Source organism: Apteryx mantelli, chromosome 14, assembly GCF_036417845.1.
Source record: "Apteryx mantelli isolate bAptMan1 chromosome 14, bAptMan1.hap1, whole genome shotgun sequence".
Classification (NCBI taxonomy): domain Eukaryota; kingdom Metazoa; phylum Chordata; class Aves; order Apterygiformes; family Apterygidae; genus Apteryx; species Apteryx mantelli.
Window position 1 is genome coordinate 23,474,741 of NC_089991.1, and position 18,336 is coordinate 23,493,076.

The following is an 18,336-nucleotide window of genomic DNA, read 5'->3' on the forward strand; positions in this document are numbered from 1 at the left end:
AAGTAAGGTGTTGCTTCCTGAGGAGCTGCAGCCTGGTTTCTGCTTAGGTAATCATGGGAGAAACAGCAGAAACTTGCGTGCAAACACCTCCTTGCCACAATTACTGGGGTCTAGACAGGAACTCAGTGTGACTCCCCGGTCCTCCTTCCTGGGGAGCAGCGTTGTGAGCAAGCCGGGCTGACACACACTGCCTAATCACACCAGGCCTGCAAAAGCCAAGCAAGGGATCTGACAGCACTGCTCTTAAGTCATCCTTGAGGCTGCTCCAGCCCAGCCAGATCTGCTGGGCTGGTGGTAACTGTTAGCTGTATGAGAAACACCCTCTGCAGCCTCCCAAAAACCCACGTCCAAGTTTCCCTGAACTTGCAAATTTTTATTTGCACTTGATGTTGATTTGTGGCCCTGGTTAATTCTAGCTCCCCTTGCCCTACATATTGGGCCAGGCTGTGGTTGCTAGGTGTTAGCTCTTTACTAGATTAGCCAGATATATTTTTCTATGAAGAGGTGTTTACAGCTCCACGTATTCATTTTTTGTTGCATGTAGCAGCAAATTTCCAGTGCAATGCCGGAATTGTACTGCCAGTTTTGGTCCCTAAGGAAGTTGAAAAGCTGCTGTTCCCTCCTCCCTGAGAATATTACTTCTCCGGCACCTTAACCCCAGTGCTTGCCAGGCAGGAGCCTGACCTGAACAGGGCAGCACCCTGGCCCTGCAGGGTACATGCACAGGAAGCCACCAACTTTAGAGGCCTGCAGAGGAGCCGCAAAACACATGTGCTGCAAACTGCCAGTTCTGAGCTCCCACCTGCTCCCCACACCAGCAGTGCCAGAAACTGCCTTCCAGCACAGGAAAAGCAACCACCCATCCATCCTCCAGCTCCAGAGGGCCTTCGGCAAGACAGGGTGATTACCCAAAACAGAAAGACAGAGATACCATTGCGTGAGTCATGGAGTCTCAGGGTGGGACTGAGAAAGGAGAGTTGCTTTGGAAAGCCAATGGGATGAAGGTGACCCATACCACTCAGCTCTCGGAAAAGCCCAGGCTCATGGCCTATGAGCAAGAGGACCACATCCTCCAAGAAGGCTGGGCAGTCCCACATGGAGTCAGCAGCTGCACAAGAAGCAGGGCTGAGGGACAAAGGAGGAAATAAAGGAGGCGCAGCAGGAAGAGATTGGCTTGTCAGCTGATGGCTCTTGCTTCAGTAAAGGGACAGTTCCTCCTTCTAGTTCATGCTCATCACAGTCTGCTTGCTAGAGGTTTATTTACCACTCGGGAAAATACACTTCTTGCATGTTAGTGAAGCTTATTTAACAAGCATAGCTTCTGAATGTCCCTCCACCAGGCTGAACCACTCAGCCAGGGTGGTAAGTAAGCACCCACAGCTTGCCACATAAGTGAATCACCCAGCACTGAAAGCCACCAGGGGTTCCCACACTCACCAGCCTGCCTTTGCCTCAACACTGTTTTCAGAGGTTTCAGAAACACTACTTTGTTTTTGTAGCACTGCCCATGATTAACATTTACAGGAACTCCCAAATAGGGAGGAATGACCTGAGGTTGCAGCTGCCATCAGCATGCGAGGAGCCTCTTCACTGCAGAAGCTGTGAGGAGGCTGCCTTGAAGGCAGCTGAACGCATGTGGGAAGGTAATGGGATTTGCAGCTACAAATTTCTGGGCAGGGAGCATGCTTAATATGTGCTACCTGTGCTGACCTACTCCAGCACAGGATGAACACTTGTACCTGCACTTGGCACTATCATGGGCTGTTATCCACCAGTTCTTATCTAACCTGGCCCTTATTTGCAGTGACAGCCTCTCGATCCCCCTCCTACTCAGCTATTTCCCTGCACAGGAAGAGCACTGCCACATACGCTGAAGCATGTGAGACCAACACACTACTACTGGTACAGGCTAGCATGGTCTAGGCCCCATGGGGAAGAACAGCTGGTCTCCATAGGGTGCTAAACTGGAGGAGATGCCCCCAAAAGCCAGTGCAGTCAAAGCCTCCAAGCCTGTAGTTTCATAATACCTTTAAGCTGACTCTGCTGCTGACAATGATCATCTTCCACAGCTTGGACAAGGCTGCAGCAACTGAGAGCAAACCAAAGCACAAAACTGCTGATCTGACTGAAAAATAGCCCAGAAAAAAAATGTTAGCTTTCACCTAAATCTGCCAGGTTAATGGCTGCCTAGCACTGAGACAGAGGGTGGGAGGACATGGCCAAAGAAGAGCTCCTCTTTGGGCAACAGAGCCAATCCAGCCAGCTTGTGAAATTGCTCAGGGTTTGAACCTCCCATCACCTCACGGTGGCTCAGGAGTCACCCTGGGGCTCCCCTGTTCTATGACCGCAGATAGTGTCACCATGCCCTGCCTGCTCTTCCTTTGCTCACCCCGCTGGGTCCTTGGGAACCTTCCTCACTTCCAAGCTTTCCTGCAGCCATCCTAAACCATATGAGTGAGGTAAGGGGGAGGAAGAGCATGTGCTAACCTGTATGGGATTTCAATAGAGCTATATAGAGTAAAACTGCTATCTCCCATGTGATCAGAGATACAGCCAAAAATAAGATTGGCTTCTCACGCAACCCCATCATACGGACAGCTCACGTCAATCTCCTGGGTGCTCTTCATACGAGAAACGAAGGTTGTGCAGCTCAGGGCCCTGCAGAAGGAGCTACAGGACTCTGCAGGGGGGACACAGCCAACCCACAGGCCTACAAACACAGCGGCCCTCCCCACAGGGACTCCCTACAAAGAGAGCAGGGTGGCTGCTTCCCACTGTGCCCACTGCAATCCCAACAAGGACAGTGGGCTGCAAAGCCAGCAGCTCAAGTGCTCAGTTCTCACTCAGCGCTGGGCAGCCTCCAGGTAAAGACTCTTGGCAACTGCTGCCCAGGCCTGTGCTCAGTCTCTTTCCTCTGTGCCTCTCTTGTATACAAAGGCCCAGCACAAGATCTTCAAAACAGCAGCTTGACTCTGCCCTCAGTCAGAAGTGACATAAGGCAGCAACCCCAAATCTTAACTCACTGCTCATGCTTCTTACTGAAGTGCACTGGAGAAGGGAGCCTGTGATCTAGTGTTTTTGGTTATGGCAAAAAAGACTCCCTAAATACCTGCCCCGCCACTATTCTGCATTGTGCCTCTCCCTTGGACTTCACTCCCTGCTGCCAACTTGCTCCCTGATCAGCTCCACACTATTTACTTTCAACAGCAGCTGTGGAAATACTAGATTTAATGCAGATACAACTACAGTTCACACCCTAGAGAAGAAAAGGGGTTATGGTTAACAGACATGCCCTGTAACCTTTTCGTACTCCAGGAAGTCGCATTCTGCCTGATACCTTCCTACCTCCATTTCTATTGCATCACTTTGTTAATAAGACTATAGCTGAATCGATGCTTTTCAAGGAGGGAAGTGTGATGACACATCCAGACCTTACATTCCTGGCAGATTAAAGAGCCAGCATCCACAAATTCCACAGCAAGAAAAATCTATTAATCAGCTCCTCACTGACTAGCTTGAGATGACCAAAGCAACATAGTTCCTACAGCACTGTGATTTAGGCTTCTCTGCCTTCAGAAAGCCTTTGTCAGTTTTTGGCCAGACCCACACATCTGCTGAGGCTTGTCTAGAGATGGTAATTTAGTATGGTGTTTCAAGACATGTATCCTCCCCTCCAAAAGCCAATACAGAAGTTCTGCTCTCAGCAAAAAAAACAAGAAATAGAAGCCAAAAGTCATTCATGCCGCGTTACGCCTAGAACTTGCAGGTGAATTTCCTCCTTCAAATAGAGGTTTGTCCAACTTTTACTCCTTTTGGTCTTTAAAATCCAGTTTTCTCTCTTCACTTCAGAGATGAAACGACAGTTTAAACCTTTTGTTCTCATGTTGTAATTCAATATTGCAAAGCCTGGCCTGCAAACACAAATATTAACTGCTTAAATCCAAACAAAAATGTTTGCATGGAAATTTAAGGCTCTGGTATTGGAACATGCCTTCTCATTTCAGGCTGCTTTTGACTGGGGTTTATAAAAAAAAACAATTTGTGAGGATGAAACAAGCTGGCAGGTTCCTTTCCAGAGCACATGCTCCCCAAGGTTTGCAGCACACTTGGCTACCAGCCTCCAGATGCTGGTATGCTACTCTCATGCATTCAAGGCTTTCATTGAGGAACTCTGCAAAGTCTTCAGGCATGACACAGAGCCTCAAATAGAAGCCCTGATATAACTCATCTTGTGACACCATCTCAATAAATCTCCTAGCCAAGAGCTTCTGTTTCTCCCAAAGTTAACCAAGGCCATTTTTGGCATTCCTCGAGGGCTCTGTGTGTATGCTCTTCGGGAAAGTGATAAGCAGATCCTGAGATAGAGCTGGGTGCAAACACTTGTCTGGAGAAGGATCTTCCCCAAGAGAGAAAAAAGTTCTGCTGTCTGCATGCTGGAGGTAAGACAGGAGCAGTATGGGTTACCCTTACCCTTCAGGGCCACTGCTGCTTTTAGGAGGACTGGAATTGCCTATATACCCTATGCTGGAGAACAGCACACTAAGCTGCTCTCACACACACTGCTGGCAAGGTCAAATATTTTGGTCAACCTCAGGTCACTGAAGATAGCATGCCTTTGTTTAAAGTGTTTTCACTTGAACACATAAATGGCAATCAGATGGACCCATTGCACAGCACCCAGCTTTTTTTGCTTTGGGAGAAACCGGAATACAGTGGGCTCTGCTGACAGGGCTGGGTGAGTCTTTGCTCAATCCTACACCCTAATGGGTCCACCCCGCACTGGACCTTGCCCAGTGTGACACTGTGGCACACGGACACGCTGGGATTACATGCTACAGCAACCGGGACATACTTAGATACACTTCAACAAGACTTTCCAAGGAGGGTTATTGCTCTCAGGAAGTTGCCTAGAGTTTGCTCAAGAATGAACTGCAATAGGAAGGGAGCCCAGCTGTTTTTTGATGACAGTTGCTGACAGAAGCACGATGATGACATTTACCTAAGAGGAGAAGTGATGATTCAGATCCCTGGGTTTTCCCTTAGCTGTTCTTTCCAGAAGGCTATGAGGAGCCTCAGTCATTTCAAAAGCATCTGGATTAGAGCAGAGCAAAGCACAGGCTGTCCCAGTTAGAAAGGACATCTAGCATCAAAATGCAGTTGTCAACTCAGGACCATCATTAGAAGCAGCTGCCTAAAGAACTGCAGGTGCAAATCTACCTTCATCATGTATCCATCCCACTTATAGCACTACCAGTAGGGCTTCTGACATCACTGAAATGCCAAGGAATGTACTCAGAAAAAGCTAGTTTGATAAAACACCTACTAGTTTCCAAACATGGTACCAGGGGAGGGAATCCTTCGAGAGAAGAAGGAACACTAATGGCCAAGAAAACACATCTGCAGAGCAGCCTTTCAGTATCAAAGCTCCATCCCAGCTGGGAGCACACTGCACATAACTGTCATTTCAGCCACACAACAGCATTTTAAATAGAGGTGGAGGCAGTTGCTTTCTGTGACTGGGGATGACAGATTGTGCCAGTGAACTTCTGCACCCAAGCTTGATGTTAACTACTACAAAAGAAAGCTGACTGGTAATGTTTCAGTAGGTGGCAGCAGAAATATAATATTGACTCAGAAGACTGCTCATGGGAGACCCCTTTTTGGCAAAACTACCCATTTAGACTAAAGTTTTCAGAGGCATATTGCTTCAGGCCAGGTACTGCACTTGGTAACCGTAGAATCAATGACAGCAGAGTCAAGTCAAACACAGAGAACTTGCGGAGGAAAAACTCACCCAGAATCTGTAAATCCCCACATTTTGCTTTGGCAGAAGTGTCCCTCACCAAACTGCCTCTTGCAAAATGCATTAAGTTCCTTAATTTTGCACTTTGGTTCCTAAGAGCCAGTTCAGCTGATCAGAATATCTCTAGTAATATGACTTTTTATGACTTTTGTCAAGTCATACATTTTTTTTTCATCCAACTCCTATAGTCCAGGCCAAGTGAGACCATTTTTAACATAATTACCATAGACTCAAATTCCAAAGACTCAAAAATTAGCAACAAGATGTAAACTCCTAAGTAACCAGTATCTCTTCTTCTCCACTTCCACCTCGCCCCCACAAAGTCAGACACTCTTGAACTTTTGGCTGCCTCACAGACAGAAGGAGAGGAAGTGGCCAGCTCCCCACCAGGAATATATCTCGGGGCAAATTAGAAAAGTGAGCAAGGCAGCTGCAAGGGCCCAGCAGGAAGTCGTGACAAGCTCTTTACCTGAGAAGCAAGGTGTGGCTTTATAAAGCTGACTCAGAGCTGGGTCAGGTCTCCCACAGGTAGGAGCAAGCTTTCCAAATAATTGCTTCCTGTTCTCCCCAGGCAAGATAGAGAGGAGGTGGGGGGGGGACCGATAATCCCCCTCCCCAGAGTCACAGAACTGCAAAGCATAAAGGGCAGCAAGGAGTGACTGCATACAGCCTGGTGACTAAGGCACGTACAGTGGCACTGCTTTTGTGACTAAATATTACTCATGCGAGGAGGAATTTGGAGAGGGACCCGTTTCCAGCTATGCTCGTTGCTTTGGATACTTTGCAGCCGTAAATACAAAGGAGAGCTTTGACAATGAATCAGACCCTGGTTTAAAAATGACAAAGAACGACTTATCTATCAATTTCATGTTAAAATGATTTCAATGTATTCATAAAAGCAGCTTAATGCTAATCAAAGGAAACAAGCAATGTTTTCAGACCCAGATGACTAAGTGTAGGCTCCTGGATGGACAAAACCATTTAGACAGAGAGGAAGAAGTGGTTTTTTATTAATGCATAATGCATTTCACTTTCCCCTGAACTACAAAGGAATGCTAGCTTGCTGGGAAAGTTTGCTTGAAAAGCTTTTTCCATTAGTTTTTTTTTTTAAACCAGAGCAAAACCAAAAAATCCTAAAACAAGTTCAGAGATAAATCTATTTTGAAAGCATCTCTATAATTAGCTTCTAAAAGACTTTAAAAGTAATCAATCAACAGCCATATTATTCTCCTGCTTTTAAAAACTATAATTATTTACATAAAAATAAAGGTAGGGACAATGAAAATACAGAACTGTGACAAATTTCAATTTCTCCCTTCACAAAGCCTTTGCCCTCTCAGCTAGTGTGTGTGCTTATTTTGCAGTGTGTGGTGCAGTGACGACTAACAGAGAATTACTAATTAAGTATTTGCTTTGAGAGCTGGAAAACTTGTTGCTATGAAGGAATCCTCCAAATGAAAGCTCCAGCCTTGTAAATGAATATTTATACAAAAGTAGTGTTATAAATACAGATAATTCCACCAAAATCAGCATCACCTACAACTACTTTTTATAAAAATTTGATGAGATGTTAGATTTTTCATAAGACACCCCAGGTCTAAGCCAGTGGCAGATGCTTTCAAAGAGTTGGGAACTGAAACCCCTCTTAAACGTTATGATTCTCTCCTTTCTGTCCCTATGAAGTTAGAACTTAATGTTTTGTAACCAGTGACTTGTGTACTATTTAACATAGGACATGCTTCTTAAGGAATTTTCCACAAGGAACATATACTATTTTATCTTTGTTAGAGGGTTATAAACCTAACATAGGAATCAAGACCAGAATTAAAGAAGATGCACCTTCTTTCTTGCAATTACTAAAGAGCAGTTATTCCCTTAAGGAGCTGCAAGGCTCCAACTACACAGAATCAACTTTCAGTTATTTGGGATAAGATTGAGATGATGTGATCTGGATAAAAGAAAAACAGTTAATACAAAAAACATGGAAGTGAGGCAGTAAGAAAACAATTATCTTACTATCTTCACTTTTGACAAACAAGGAGATAACTGTGAAGCTGTAAACAAAGAAAAAAGTTAAGTCAGTCTGATTCATCCACAGCCTTGAAAGCAAGGAATAAGGCCTGTTCTTCATGTTACCATCAGAAGAGTCAATTTAAGGGACAAAAGGAATCAGTGCAACATTAACTATGCCCCAAATCCTACAGCATTTACTTCGAATTTGTATGGTCCCAGCCCAATGTCAGAGGACTTCTCCAGAAAGAATGGTTTTGCCCTAATAGTGTTAATTCTCTGTGTCCATTATATTCTCCACCTTTTCACAGAATCACAGAATAGCTGAAGTTGGAAGGGACCTTTAAAGATCATCTAGTCCAAACCCCCTGCTCAAGCAGGGTCACCTAGAGCACGTTGCCCAGGACCCTGTCCAGGCAGCTTTTGAATAACTCCAAGGAGGCAGACTCCACTGCCTCTCTGGGCAACCTGTTCCAGTCCTCACTCACACTCACAGGAAAACAGGTTTTCCTTATGTTCAGAAGGAACTTCCTGTGATTCTGTTTGTGCCCATTGCCTCTCGTCCTATCACTGGACACCACTGAAAAGAGTCTGGCCCCATCCTCTTTACACTCTCCCTTCAGATATTTAAACGCATTCATAAGATCCCCCCTCACTCTTCTCTTCTCCAGGCTGAACAGTCACAGCTCTCTCAACCTTTCCTCACATGAGAGATGCTCTAGCCCCTTAAGCATCTTAGTAGCCCTTCACTGGACCTGCTCCAGTAGCTCCATATCTCTCTCTCTTCTACCGGGGAGCCCAGAAGTGGACACAGTACTCCAGGTGTGGCCTCACCAGGGCTGAGGAGAGGGGAAGCATCACCTCCCTTGACCTGCTGCCAATGCTCTTCCTGATGCAGCCCAGGATGCCATTAGCCTTCTTCACCACAAGGGCACGTTGGTGGCTCATGCTCAACTTGGTGTCCACCAGCACTCCCAGGTCCTGCTCTGCAGAGCTGCTCTCCAGCAGGTCCGCCCCCCAGGCTGTACAGGTACATGGGGTTATTCCTCCCCTGGTGCAGGACTCTATACTTCCCTTTATGGAACTTGATGGGGCTCCTCTCTGCCCATCTCTCCAGCCTGTCAAGGTCCCTCTGAACAGCAGTACAGCCCTCTGGTGTATCAGCTACTCCCCCCAGTTTTGTATCATCAGCAAACCTGCTGAGGGTGCACTCTGCCCTTTCCTCCAGGTCATTGATGAATAAGTTGAACAAGATTGGACCCAGGATTGACCCTTGGGGGACACTGCTAGCTACAGGCCTCCAACTAGACTTGGCACCACTGATCCCAACCCTCTGAGTTCTGCCCTTCAGCCAGTTCTCAGTTCACCTCACTGTCTGTTCATCTAGCCTGTTTCACCATTTTATTATTTTTAAGGCCTATTTTCCTCATTGTTCAGTGTATTTTTCCTTTCAAAACTGGAGAATGTAGGTGCTTCTCCTGAAGCATAAGCAAGCCAGATCTACAGGAAAAACAATAAGCTTCAGCTACACCCTTTTTCAAAACAAGCACCTTTGTGCAGGGCAGACTCATGCTAATGGCTCTCCCTGTGCAACCCATGCTCTGCTCTCCTATGGAAGCGCCTGTGGATGCAACAAGCTTAGGCAGGCAGCTGGACTACCCATGTCATTAAAAAGCAAGCTAAGACTGCAGACTTGTCCTAGCCTGAAGAGCTGGGAGCAAGCCCTCACTGAAAGCACAGCCTCAGGCCTGGATGACAGAAGTCAACACAATCAAGGTGGAATACATTTTCCAAGATCACCACCAAGGCCAAATGGCAGTGCCCAAAAGGAACTCTAAGACACATGCAGCTGCTTTAGACATCGAAAACTATTAAAGACTGAGGCCATCTCCTCCTCTGCTCCTCACAGGTGGCCTGGTGAGGTTCTGCAGCTCACTTTTACATCAATTTCCACAATTTATGGAGCTCCCACAGCTCCCCTCTAATGGGAGCCCAATGCAAGCCCAAATGTTAATCCTACATGTGAAGTTCACTTCCATACTCTACCTGTCCCAACATCAGATGTCCAGCCTTGCTGCAGAGGGAGAAGATACCTCCAGCAATGAGTGACCCTCTGGAAGTACTTACTACCTCTCTCTCAGCTGCAGAGAGCATCTGGACCCCTGAATCGTACATAGCCAGGGAAAGCTGACCCAGCTCCAAACTGTGACTCAGGGGAGAGAAGGGAAGGGGATACTACTGCTCTGAATCCTCCAACACCAAATACTGTTAAGTGAAGATGTTGGAAGAGACCAAAAAAAAAAAAAATTTTTTTAACTAAAAAAAGTCTCCCAGGACATTCAAAGAGATGGGAGGGAAGGGCGGGCTGGAAATCAATCTTCTCCCTAGCAATGCCCCAAACTTGCAAACCATCTGTGCAGGGGAATTTTGTGGTTGTTCCCAAATCATGATTGCAGCCAAGGTCCCAAGTTGCAAGGAAACGGTGTCTAAACCTTGCTAGTCCCATGACACTACAGCTAGTGCCAGTTTGGCTATGGTATGAACAACAGTGGTAAAAGCATGCCAATCTTCCTTAGGGCAGACCAAGCCATAAAGTCAAACCAGGGATTGAATATTTCTACACACACTTAGGGTTCTCCTCAAAAACAAGGTGCAGCTTCTGACACCATAGGTTTAAAATCACATCCTAGGTATGCGCATATATGCCAGTGATGGAATGAGAGAAAAGCACACTCATCCAAAGTAAAATTTGCTCTAGACTAAAGCACAGAGAGCTATTCTTGAGGCTTCCCCCCTCCAAAGCAAACAGGACCATTCCTTATTCTCCCCTGTTCATTTAAGAAGCCCACCGTGCATTCCTGGGCACTGGCCTGCATCATGCAAACAATGGGATGAGAACTTCTCAGCTATAAATTCCAGGAAGAAATTGGTCCAACTTGGTAACGGCCTAACATTGCTACCTTCTTATGGTTGTTCAGTGGTCTGTAAAATCCACCACAAATCTCAAGAGACTTGTTTTCACATCATTAAAGCTACCCTCAGAATTGGCCTCCATGTTGACAGTTTCAACATAAAACTAAAGGACTGTCCAGAGAACTGCCATGGAAGCACAGAAGAGATGCATGGCCACATGGAGCAGGGCAGACATGCAGCCACATGGAGCAGGTCCATCTAAGCCGTACCTGCTCAGAGAACAAGAAACTTGAAGTCCCAGGATCTGGCACTTCTCCTCAGCCACACCTTGACTGTTTAAATCTTTGTTCCCACAGGGTATGAGAAAACTGTTGTGGCAACCATCAGAGACGCACTGCTAGACTCATCAAGAAGAGGGGTGACACCATTATGCCTCAGGGCTGCAGCAAAGCCATTTTAAAGCTCCTAGAGAAAGAAGATTAGAGAAATGGAAGCAGCAGTACAAGCATGTTTATGTCCAGGCAGTACCAGGAAAGAACTCTGTTGTTAGCTCTGACATCTAATCACCACAAGGCACTCCAATACAACAACATTTCAACTTTTGCTACCAGAAAACAGCACTGCAGAACCATCTAAGCCATTGAATGAGAAGCATACGGGTGTTTGAGAAAAAAGTATTTTTCTCCATCATGACAATGAGAAGAAAGAAACCTTGGGCCTGGGATGGAACAACTGGACATAGAATTTTAGGGATCATATGAAGAATTTCTGCATTAGAAAGCAATCACTCCAGATCATATTTTCTTCCAGCCACAGGTTGAACCTTCACCCTCCCATACATGTGTGTAAAGAATTGCCTGGGAAATAGGCACATAACAATGTTGTGGTCAGAACTTTAAAACAGAAATCCAGTTCAACAAGAAAGCAGCAGGTTGCTTTTGCCCTTTTCATGAAGGAACTAAATTCAGTGGCACACAGTGGCCAGAGCTGCCCAGCACAGCCCCCCCCCCCCATTTGTTATTTTTAGCAATTTAGTCTGACAACGCCTGACAACTAAACATGACGAATATAGCGGGAGAGAGGGGGAACTATCAGATATTACCAGAGAAAACACACAGCAATAATCACTTTCTCCACCCCAACAGAATCAATTTTCCATGTCTTCATAACATCATAGAGTTTGTTCTTTTTTAAAAAGCCACATTAAAAACAGAATCCATCTAGCCCTACAGTGGAAATGGATAACATTTCCTGAAACAAAGCATTGTTCCACCCCTCACATATCATGTTTCCTTAAAAACAAGGGAAGAAAAACATTACTTGGTTTTTCTCCTAATACTGCACAAACATTGCTGAGCTAAAAAGAGCCTATGCTCATCCCTTTAGAATGCTTTCAAAATAGATTTAACACACACCCCTTGTACAGTGAAACACAACAAGAATTTGATATTATCAGGACTGGAAAAATCCAATCGCTACTGCTAAGCAGGAAGCTTCCCATGTGAGTATGCGAGCCTTACACCATCAGTCTCTGCAGTATCCGAGAAGATTTTTGCAAGTCTTGCTGGCACAGCTTTCAAGCAAGCGCATGTATTTTGCAAGCAAGCCTAGGCAGTCTATTTGGATTCCAGAGGATTATGCACAAGTTGTGAAGTATGCTAAGTATACATATGTATTCATGTTACCTTTAACAAAAAGAATAAAGCTACCTTGCTTTTTCTGCAGGTTAGCTAACAGACTATACATTTGCACCCTTGTTTATTTATGCACATCTATACTCCTTTGGTGTTTTCAGGACCATGGTCACAGTGTTCATTTCACAAAGTACACCGAATGCAAATTCCAGCCAAGTGTTATTTTCAATTCTGCACAAAGACTGTTCTGGTTCTCCTGCTGCTCCAGGCTTTGCCATGCAATGAGCAGCAGGGAAGAGGAGACTAGCAATATCATATCCATTTTGTGCTGCTGCCGTGAAAAAGGCAATGCACAGCTTCAACAGCAGAGGAACCCAAGAGAGGGGAGTGAGAGAAAGAATAACTGAAATCATTCACTGCTGTGGAGACTGGCAGAGGAGGCAGAAAAGCAGCTTATGAACCAGAGGCAAAACCTGTTTCTGTTTTCCAAGTTCATTCAGACTGCTGTGACCTTCAGGAAACTCAGCTCACATCTCTGAGGCAGATTAAACTCCACATTTTCAGGAATAGTCAGTACTCAGCTCTCTCCTTGTTACACAAATAAGAGAGCTTCACAGTTGGCCCAGCTCTCTGACTTGTGCTCCTCTGGAAACAAGAGCAAACTACCAGCAAGGGCATTTCTCAAATTCAGGCCTGTATCAGAAATACACATTTCATAGTGCCTTGGCAATAGCTCTGTAACAGCAATGCATAATTGTCTCAGCTCACATTATAAGAGAAACCAGATCAGCCACACTGTATGGACACTGGAGCATTACACTGATCGTCTTGGTTCAACTATGCAAAGTAAGCTGAGTAAGAACTAAGGTAGTTAACAATGTAAAACATAAACCCTAGCTTTAAAATCCTTTCAGTTTTAATAATTGATAGAGAAAAGTTTTAACCTGACTATCTTGGTCTGATATTTTACAGTGATGTAGTGGAAGCACAAGGTCACACAAGTTTCACATTCTTTCCTGCTTCTGTCACAACTTGTTTTCAGGGCAGCAAAATCCCCTACTCCTTCGATAAGTGCCCTCTAACTTGTACTCAGGTACTTCCCCTGAAATCTTAGTTTCCAGGAGCTGTCAGTCTAAGAGCTTGCCTTCTTCCTGTGGGGAATCCCAAGCCTAAGGAACATGGTTCTCTCAAAACTGCCAGCCAGCTGGAAACAGAATAATTAAAAGGTAGACTTGAATGTTCATTTAAAGCAAATTGTTGAAAATTTTGGCAATCTGAGCCCTATTATCTATGGTTAAAAAGAAAAAACAATCCAATGGCAGCCACCTTCCCACTTCCCCCACCTTCCGAGATGGTCACCATTGCTGGGAACTTCAATTCAGTGGCAATAACCATAGACCCAAAGCAACAGGGAGATATAAAGCAGGAAAACAAAACAAAACAAAAAACCCCACCACTGTGAAGCAGCCAGCTTTGAGGCTTTGTGCAAGAATGGCAAAGGTTATAATTTGGGGGGAACTCCACCCGTTCTACTAAACTCAACAGTCTAAAAGTTCAGGAGGTAAGATCCATTACCCACCAGGAATGGGAAGAAACTTGAGATGCGCAGCTGAAGGACACAGTAGCTGAAAAGCTGACCACAGCCTGATGAAACTGGCACTCTGGGAGCCCAAAGGGCAGTAAATAAAGGCTGTCAACCACATTCCAATCATTTCCAGCTCCAGAAATGCTGCTATGAAGTTCTCTAGCTCCAGTTGGGGGCTGACTTTGTTCAAAGCCATCAGTATCTAAGATGGCTCCAGCGTAAGCAGGATACAATCACTTTTATCATGTGAGCATTAAAACACCTGCGCCTGGCCTGCATTAGAGCTACCTGAAATATATGGCCTACCCATGGAGTACTTGCTTTCCCCATGTAGAAAAAGATTCTGGTAGCCAGAAACACAAAACCTCTTAGCACCTAACACAGAAAACACTGCATACAATGCAACATACGGTGACGTGCTTGCCTTACAGCTCCCCAGCCAAGTTGAGTTTTAAGAAGAAATTAGAAAAAACACCTCTACTTTTGCTTTAGCGTAAGCAGGAGACAACAAAAATGGAACTGTGCAGTCCTATCAGAGTATATACCTCCTACTGCTACTTCTTTGTCCCTAGTTATCTGGTCTGCAGTCACCTTCTCCAAAACACTAACATATTAGGTAGGCAGCTTGACTCAACTCAGTCTGTTTTCTCTGTCATTCCTCAAAAACTAAGGAACAGGGTTTGTATTAATTCTATTTTAGGGGCATTAAGAAAAAATAACACTAACAGCCTTGAAAAAGTACATTCTGAACCACCCTCCAAAGAACTGTAAACTGTACATGTAACCACTAGAAGATAGTCAAGATTCACTAGATAACTTGTTTGAGCAGCTGGAACTTGCACAGGGACTGCTTTATATTTCCTAGATATTCTTCTCTCCCTCAAATATTCCAGCTAGATAAACATAAGAACACGGAAGTGCTCTGACCACAATGTTAGAACAAAGTCCCATCTCCCCCAATATCCTGTCTTCAACAGCAGCCACAAGCAGATGCCTATGGCAGAGTGTAAGAACAGGGCAGGCATATATGGTACTTCCTCCTAATACTTTCCCAGCCTCCAGACATTTTTAGCTCAGGGACTTCCCAAGCAGGATGTAATTTCTACATATTTGGTAATTCTCAATGGATTTCTCTTCCATGAATTTGTACAGTTGTCTTGAACCAGTGTAAATTTTTAATATCCACAGCACTGAGAAGGAGTTTCACGTTACCTACCTGCTGCAAAGAACCACATACGCACCATTTAGTTTTAAACCTGGCTTTTACTAATCTCATTTGAACCCCTCACTTCCAGTCTTCATATCAGGACATAGAGTGAACAATCAATCCCTATCCACTTTCTCCATATCACTCACAAGCTTGCAGATCTAGTAAAGAAACCAAGTGACATGAATTACTTGTAAATTACTTTTAACAACCCCTACATTCCCCTAGTTATGAGCCTTCAGAATGAGAAGTACCAGATAAAAATAGTATCTTGTTGACCTTCTATGTTCTATTTTCATCATCTTTATTTGCCAAAAAAACCTTACCTCTAATTCCTTAATTTTCTCTTCTGCTATTCTCTGTTTTTCTAAGAGCTGATTATGAATCACTCCTTTAGATTGAAGAATAAACCTACAAGTAAAAAAGAAGAGACAGACAACTGTTGGATTTTTTTTTTTTTTTTTTTTTTTTTTTTTTACATCTAACTATGGTACACCTAACCGCGCACCAAGTTAAACTACAATGACTTTTACAAAGTATTTACTCTCAATCTGCATGTTTTGGACAGAGACATAAGAAACAACTATGATGACCCAAAATGGTCAGAAAAATCAGCTGCAGAACAGTGGTTATGAGCTATTAAAGGACAATACATTTATTAACTAACCCCCAACAAAACTCTGTTGTTAAAATAACAAACTCCAGATTTTCTTTCCGCTCCTTATCTTTGCAATGTTACCAGTCTTCCATCTTCATGATCGTTATTAACATTTGAAAAAGATATACAGTATATCATGGACACACTGAACAGTAGGGCATACATGATGCAAGCAGTCAGACAACACAACTGAGGGAATAGCTATGCCACTGGGCTAGCCTTTAAGGTTTGCTCACTAATTTCACCCATTACTTTGGGGGAAGAAAAAGAATGCACAGAGATTTCCATTTATGATTCAGAGTCCTTGAAAACTTTGACACATAACATTTTTGAAAGCAGTTCTTCCACACAGCTAGCAAAGGGGAGTCTGTCTCATCAAATACCAGTCAAAAAGGTCCTCATTCATGAATAGTATGTAGTCAGGAAGGTTCCTCTCAACAGTTAAGAGCCACACATTACCGCTTTAATGCTCACAAATTAAATAAACCTGCACAATAGAAAACAACACTTGCTATAGACCCCATTGCTTTCACCATAGATAAAGGTAGGTGAACCATAACTCTGTGATTGAGCTATCACAGCTCCCACTGTTTAGGGCTTGGCTTTAACATGTGTCCTCAGTAACTTCCAAATTCTTATACTTTCTAAGTTCAGAGGGTTTTTCTGTAGGGTGGGAAGTACTTGTTTTTAACTGAAATTGCAGTCACTGGTTTCCATTTGTTCTGTTTTTTTAATTGCCAACAAAGGGATTTGTAAGATACTTCCACAACATCTCAGTCAAAGCAATCCTGCTAGATGGCATGCAAAAGCTGTCTGATTTGCTCAGAAGAGCCTTTGAAGGAACAACAGTATCCAAAGAAGCTCTCAGCACATGGCTCTGATATCCCACAAAGACAAATAAGTTCAAATGAATTTTAGGAACCCTCCACAGTCGCCCTTCGTCCTCCCAGACGCAAGGAATGTACAAGCTGCATATCAGCCCTTTCCCTAATGTCCCCTGGGGGATTTAGAAGGAGCCTCCACAGGTCATACCAATGAGTTCCCTTCAGCACTAACCAGTATCTGGGTCAATGTCTTTGTGCCAAGTGACTGTTCATGTTTGAACAGTCAAAATGAACAGCTTTAGACAGGGCAGAGTCAGACTGCATTCCCTGTCTAATACACAAAAGTCTGAAAACAATTTGTAGTACCATCTCCCATGACAAGTGATATTATTAACATGTTTACTCAGGGCCTGGAAGGTGCTCTTTGAACACAAATGGGTATCCACTGCTTGGCTTGAAAGCCAGCATACTCTGCATCAGCAATGCAAAAGCCAAAATGAAAACTGTCTGCCATATCCATTCCTGAAATGCATGGGAGCAGAACTGTGGTTAATTATAACAGGTTGTCAATTAACACCCTCTTCAGTGCTTCTATTAACTGCATTTAGCAATCCCTCCTCCTTCTCCCACTTCCCTCCCCGATTCCAATCTACCTTCTCTTTTCTACAGTAATTTGCACTGTATCTCTTTGTAATTTTCCCAAATCTCTCCTCAATTCTTTCCAGTCTCTCTCAGATCATGCTTATTCCTGGTATCATCTTTGTTCTCATATTTGCTCCTGTTCTTAACATCATCGCTCACTCATACTCTCAAGTAGATGCCCCCACAATCCACTTGCATACAGTGGTAACATTTTTCCGGTTCCAGCATGCGCCAGCCTGCCGAAATAAAACATGGGTTTTGTCTGGCCTTGTGAATATGATGTCCATGCCCACTGTTCCAGGAGAGGGAGGCTATTTATGTTTCTACTAGATGCAGACCTGAATCCAGCCAGAGAGGAACTGCTTTTCAGAATGACCAGCTACCATGTCATTCTGATGCTTTTACACTGAGTCTGTATGCTGGATGAGAGAAATACTACCCTTCAGGTCCCCCCACAGATCTCAGCGTGAAGACCATCATTTTGCCACGCTTGTGCGGTAGCCATCATTAGCGAAAACCAAAGCTGCAAGGTGCCCTTAGACATCAAGCACAAGTCATCAATCCTTTTCCACAGTGCTGCTTTCCCGATACTCTGTGTGCACGCGCAGAATGTGTAGAAACATGTTTCCTTAAGACTTTCTTTTTTTTGGAGGGGGAAGGAGAAGAAGGGAATACCTCTCCAGCACCTTCCCATTTGCTTCCCCAAACTGTATAGCAATAGTGACGATCTTGGTTTCATTGACACCCCCAAGTCAAAATAACAGCATTAAAAACTGACATGATTTTGATCAATTTTCCTTCTTCCCACGTAACTTGAGAGATCTCTGATGATCTACATGGCACTGAAGTGATCTCTGCAGGCTTAGAAACACTACAGGGCACTAGGACACTCTGAATGAATAAGCCGCTGACTTAACTTCTATTCTGCAAATGTCAACAGCACTCATCTGGGAAAATATCCTCCCTCCCACCCTTCCGAAATGCTCTAACAGACATGCGACAGCAAATTAAAAAAGGACGGCTGAAGTCAGCACTGACGAGACTTATGTGGGCAGCTTGG

The 18,336-nt window shown here is 44.3% G+C and overlaps 1 protein-coding gene across 1 annotated transcript in view; it reads right to left on the bottom strand.

Annotated features, from left to right (window-relative positions):
• PFDN1 (prefoldin subunit 1) overlaps positions 1-18,336 on the bottom strand; it is a 34,981-nt gene that overhangs the window by 3,763 nt on the left and 12,882 nt on the right. The window contains exon 3 of the mRNA XM_067304952.1: positions 15,479-15,563. Coding sequence (XP_067161053.1) covers positions 15,479-15,563 — 85 coding nt within the window. The remainder of the gene's footprint in view (positions 1-15,478; positions 15,564-18,336) is intronic.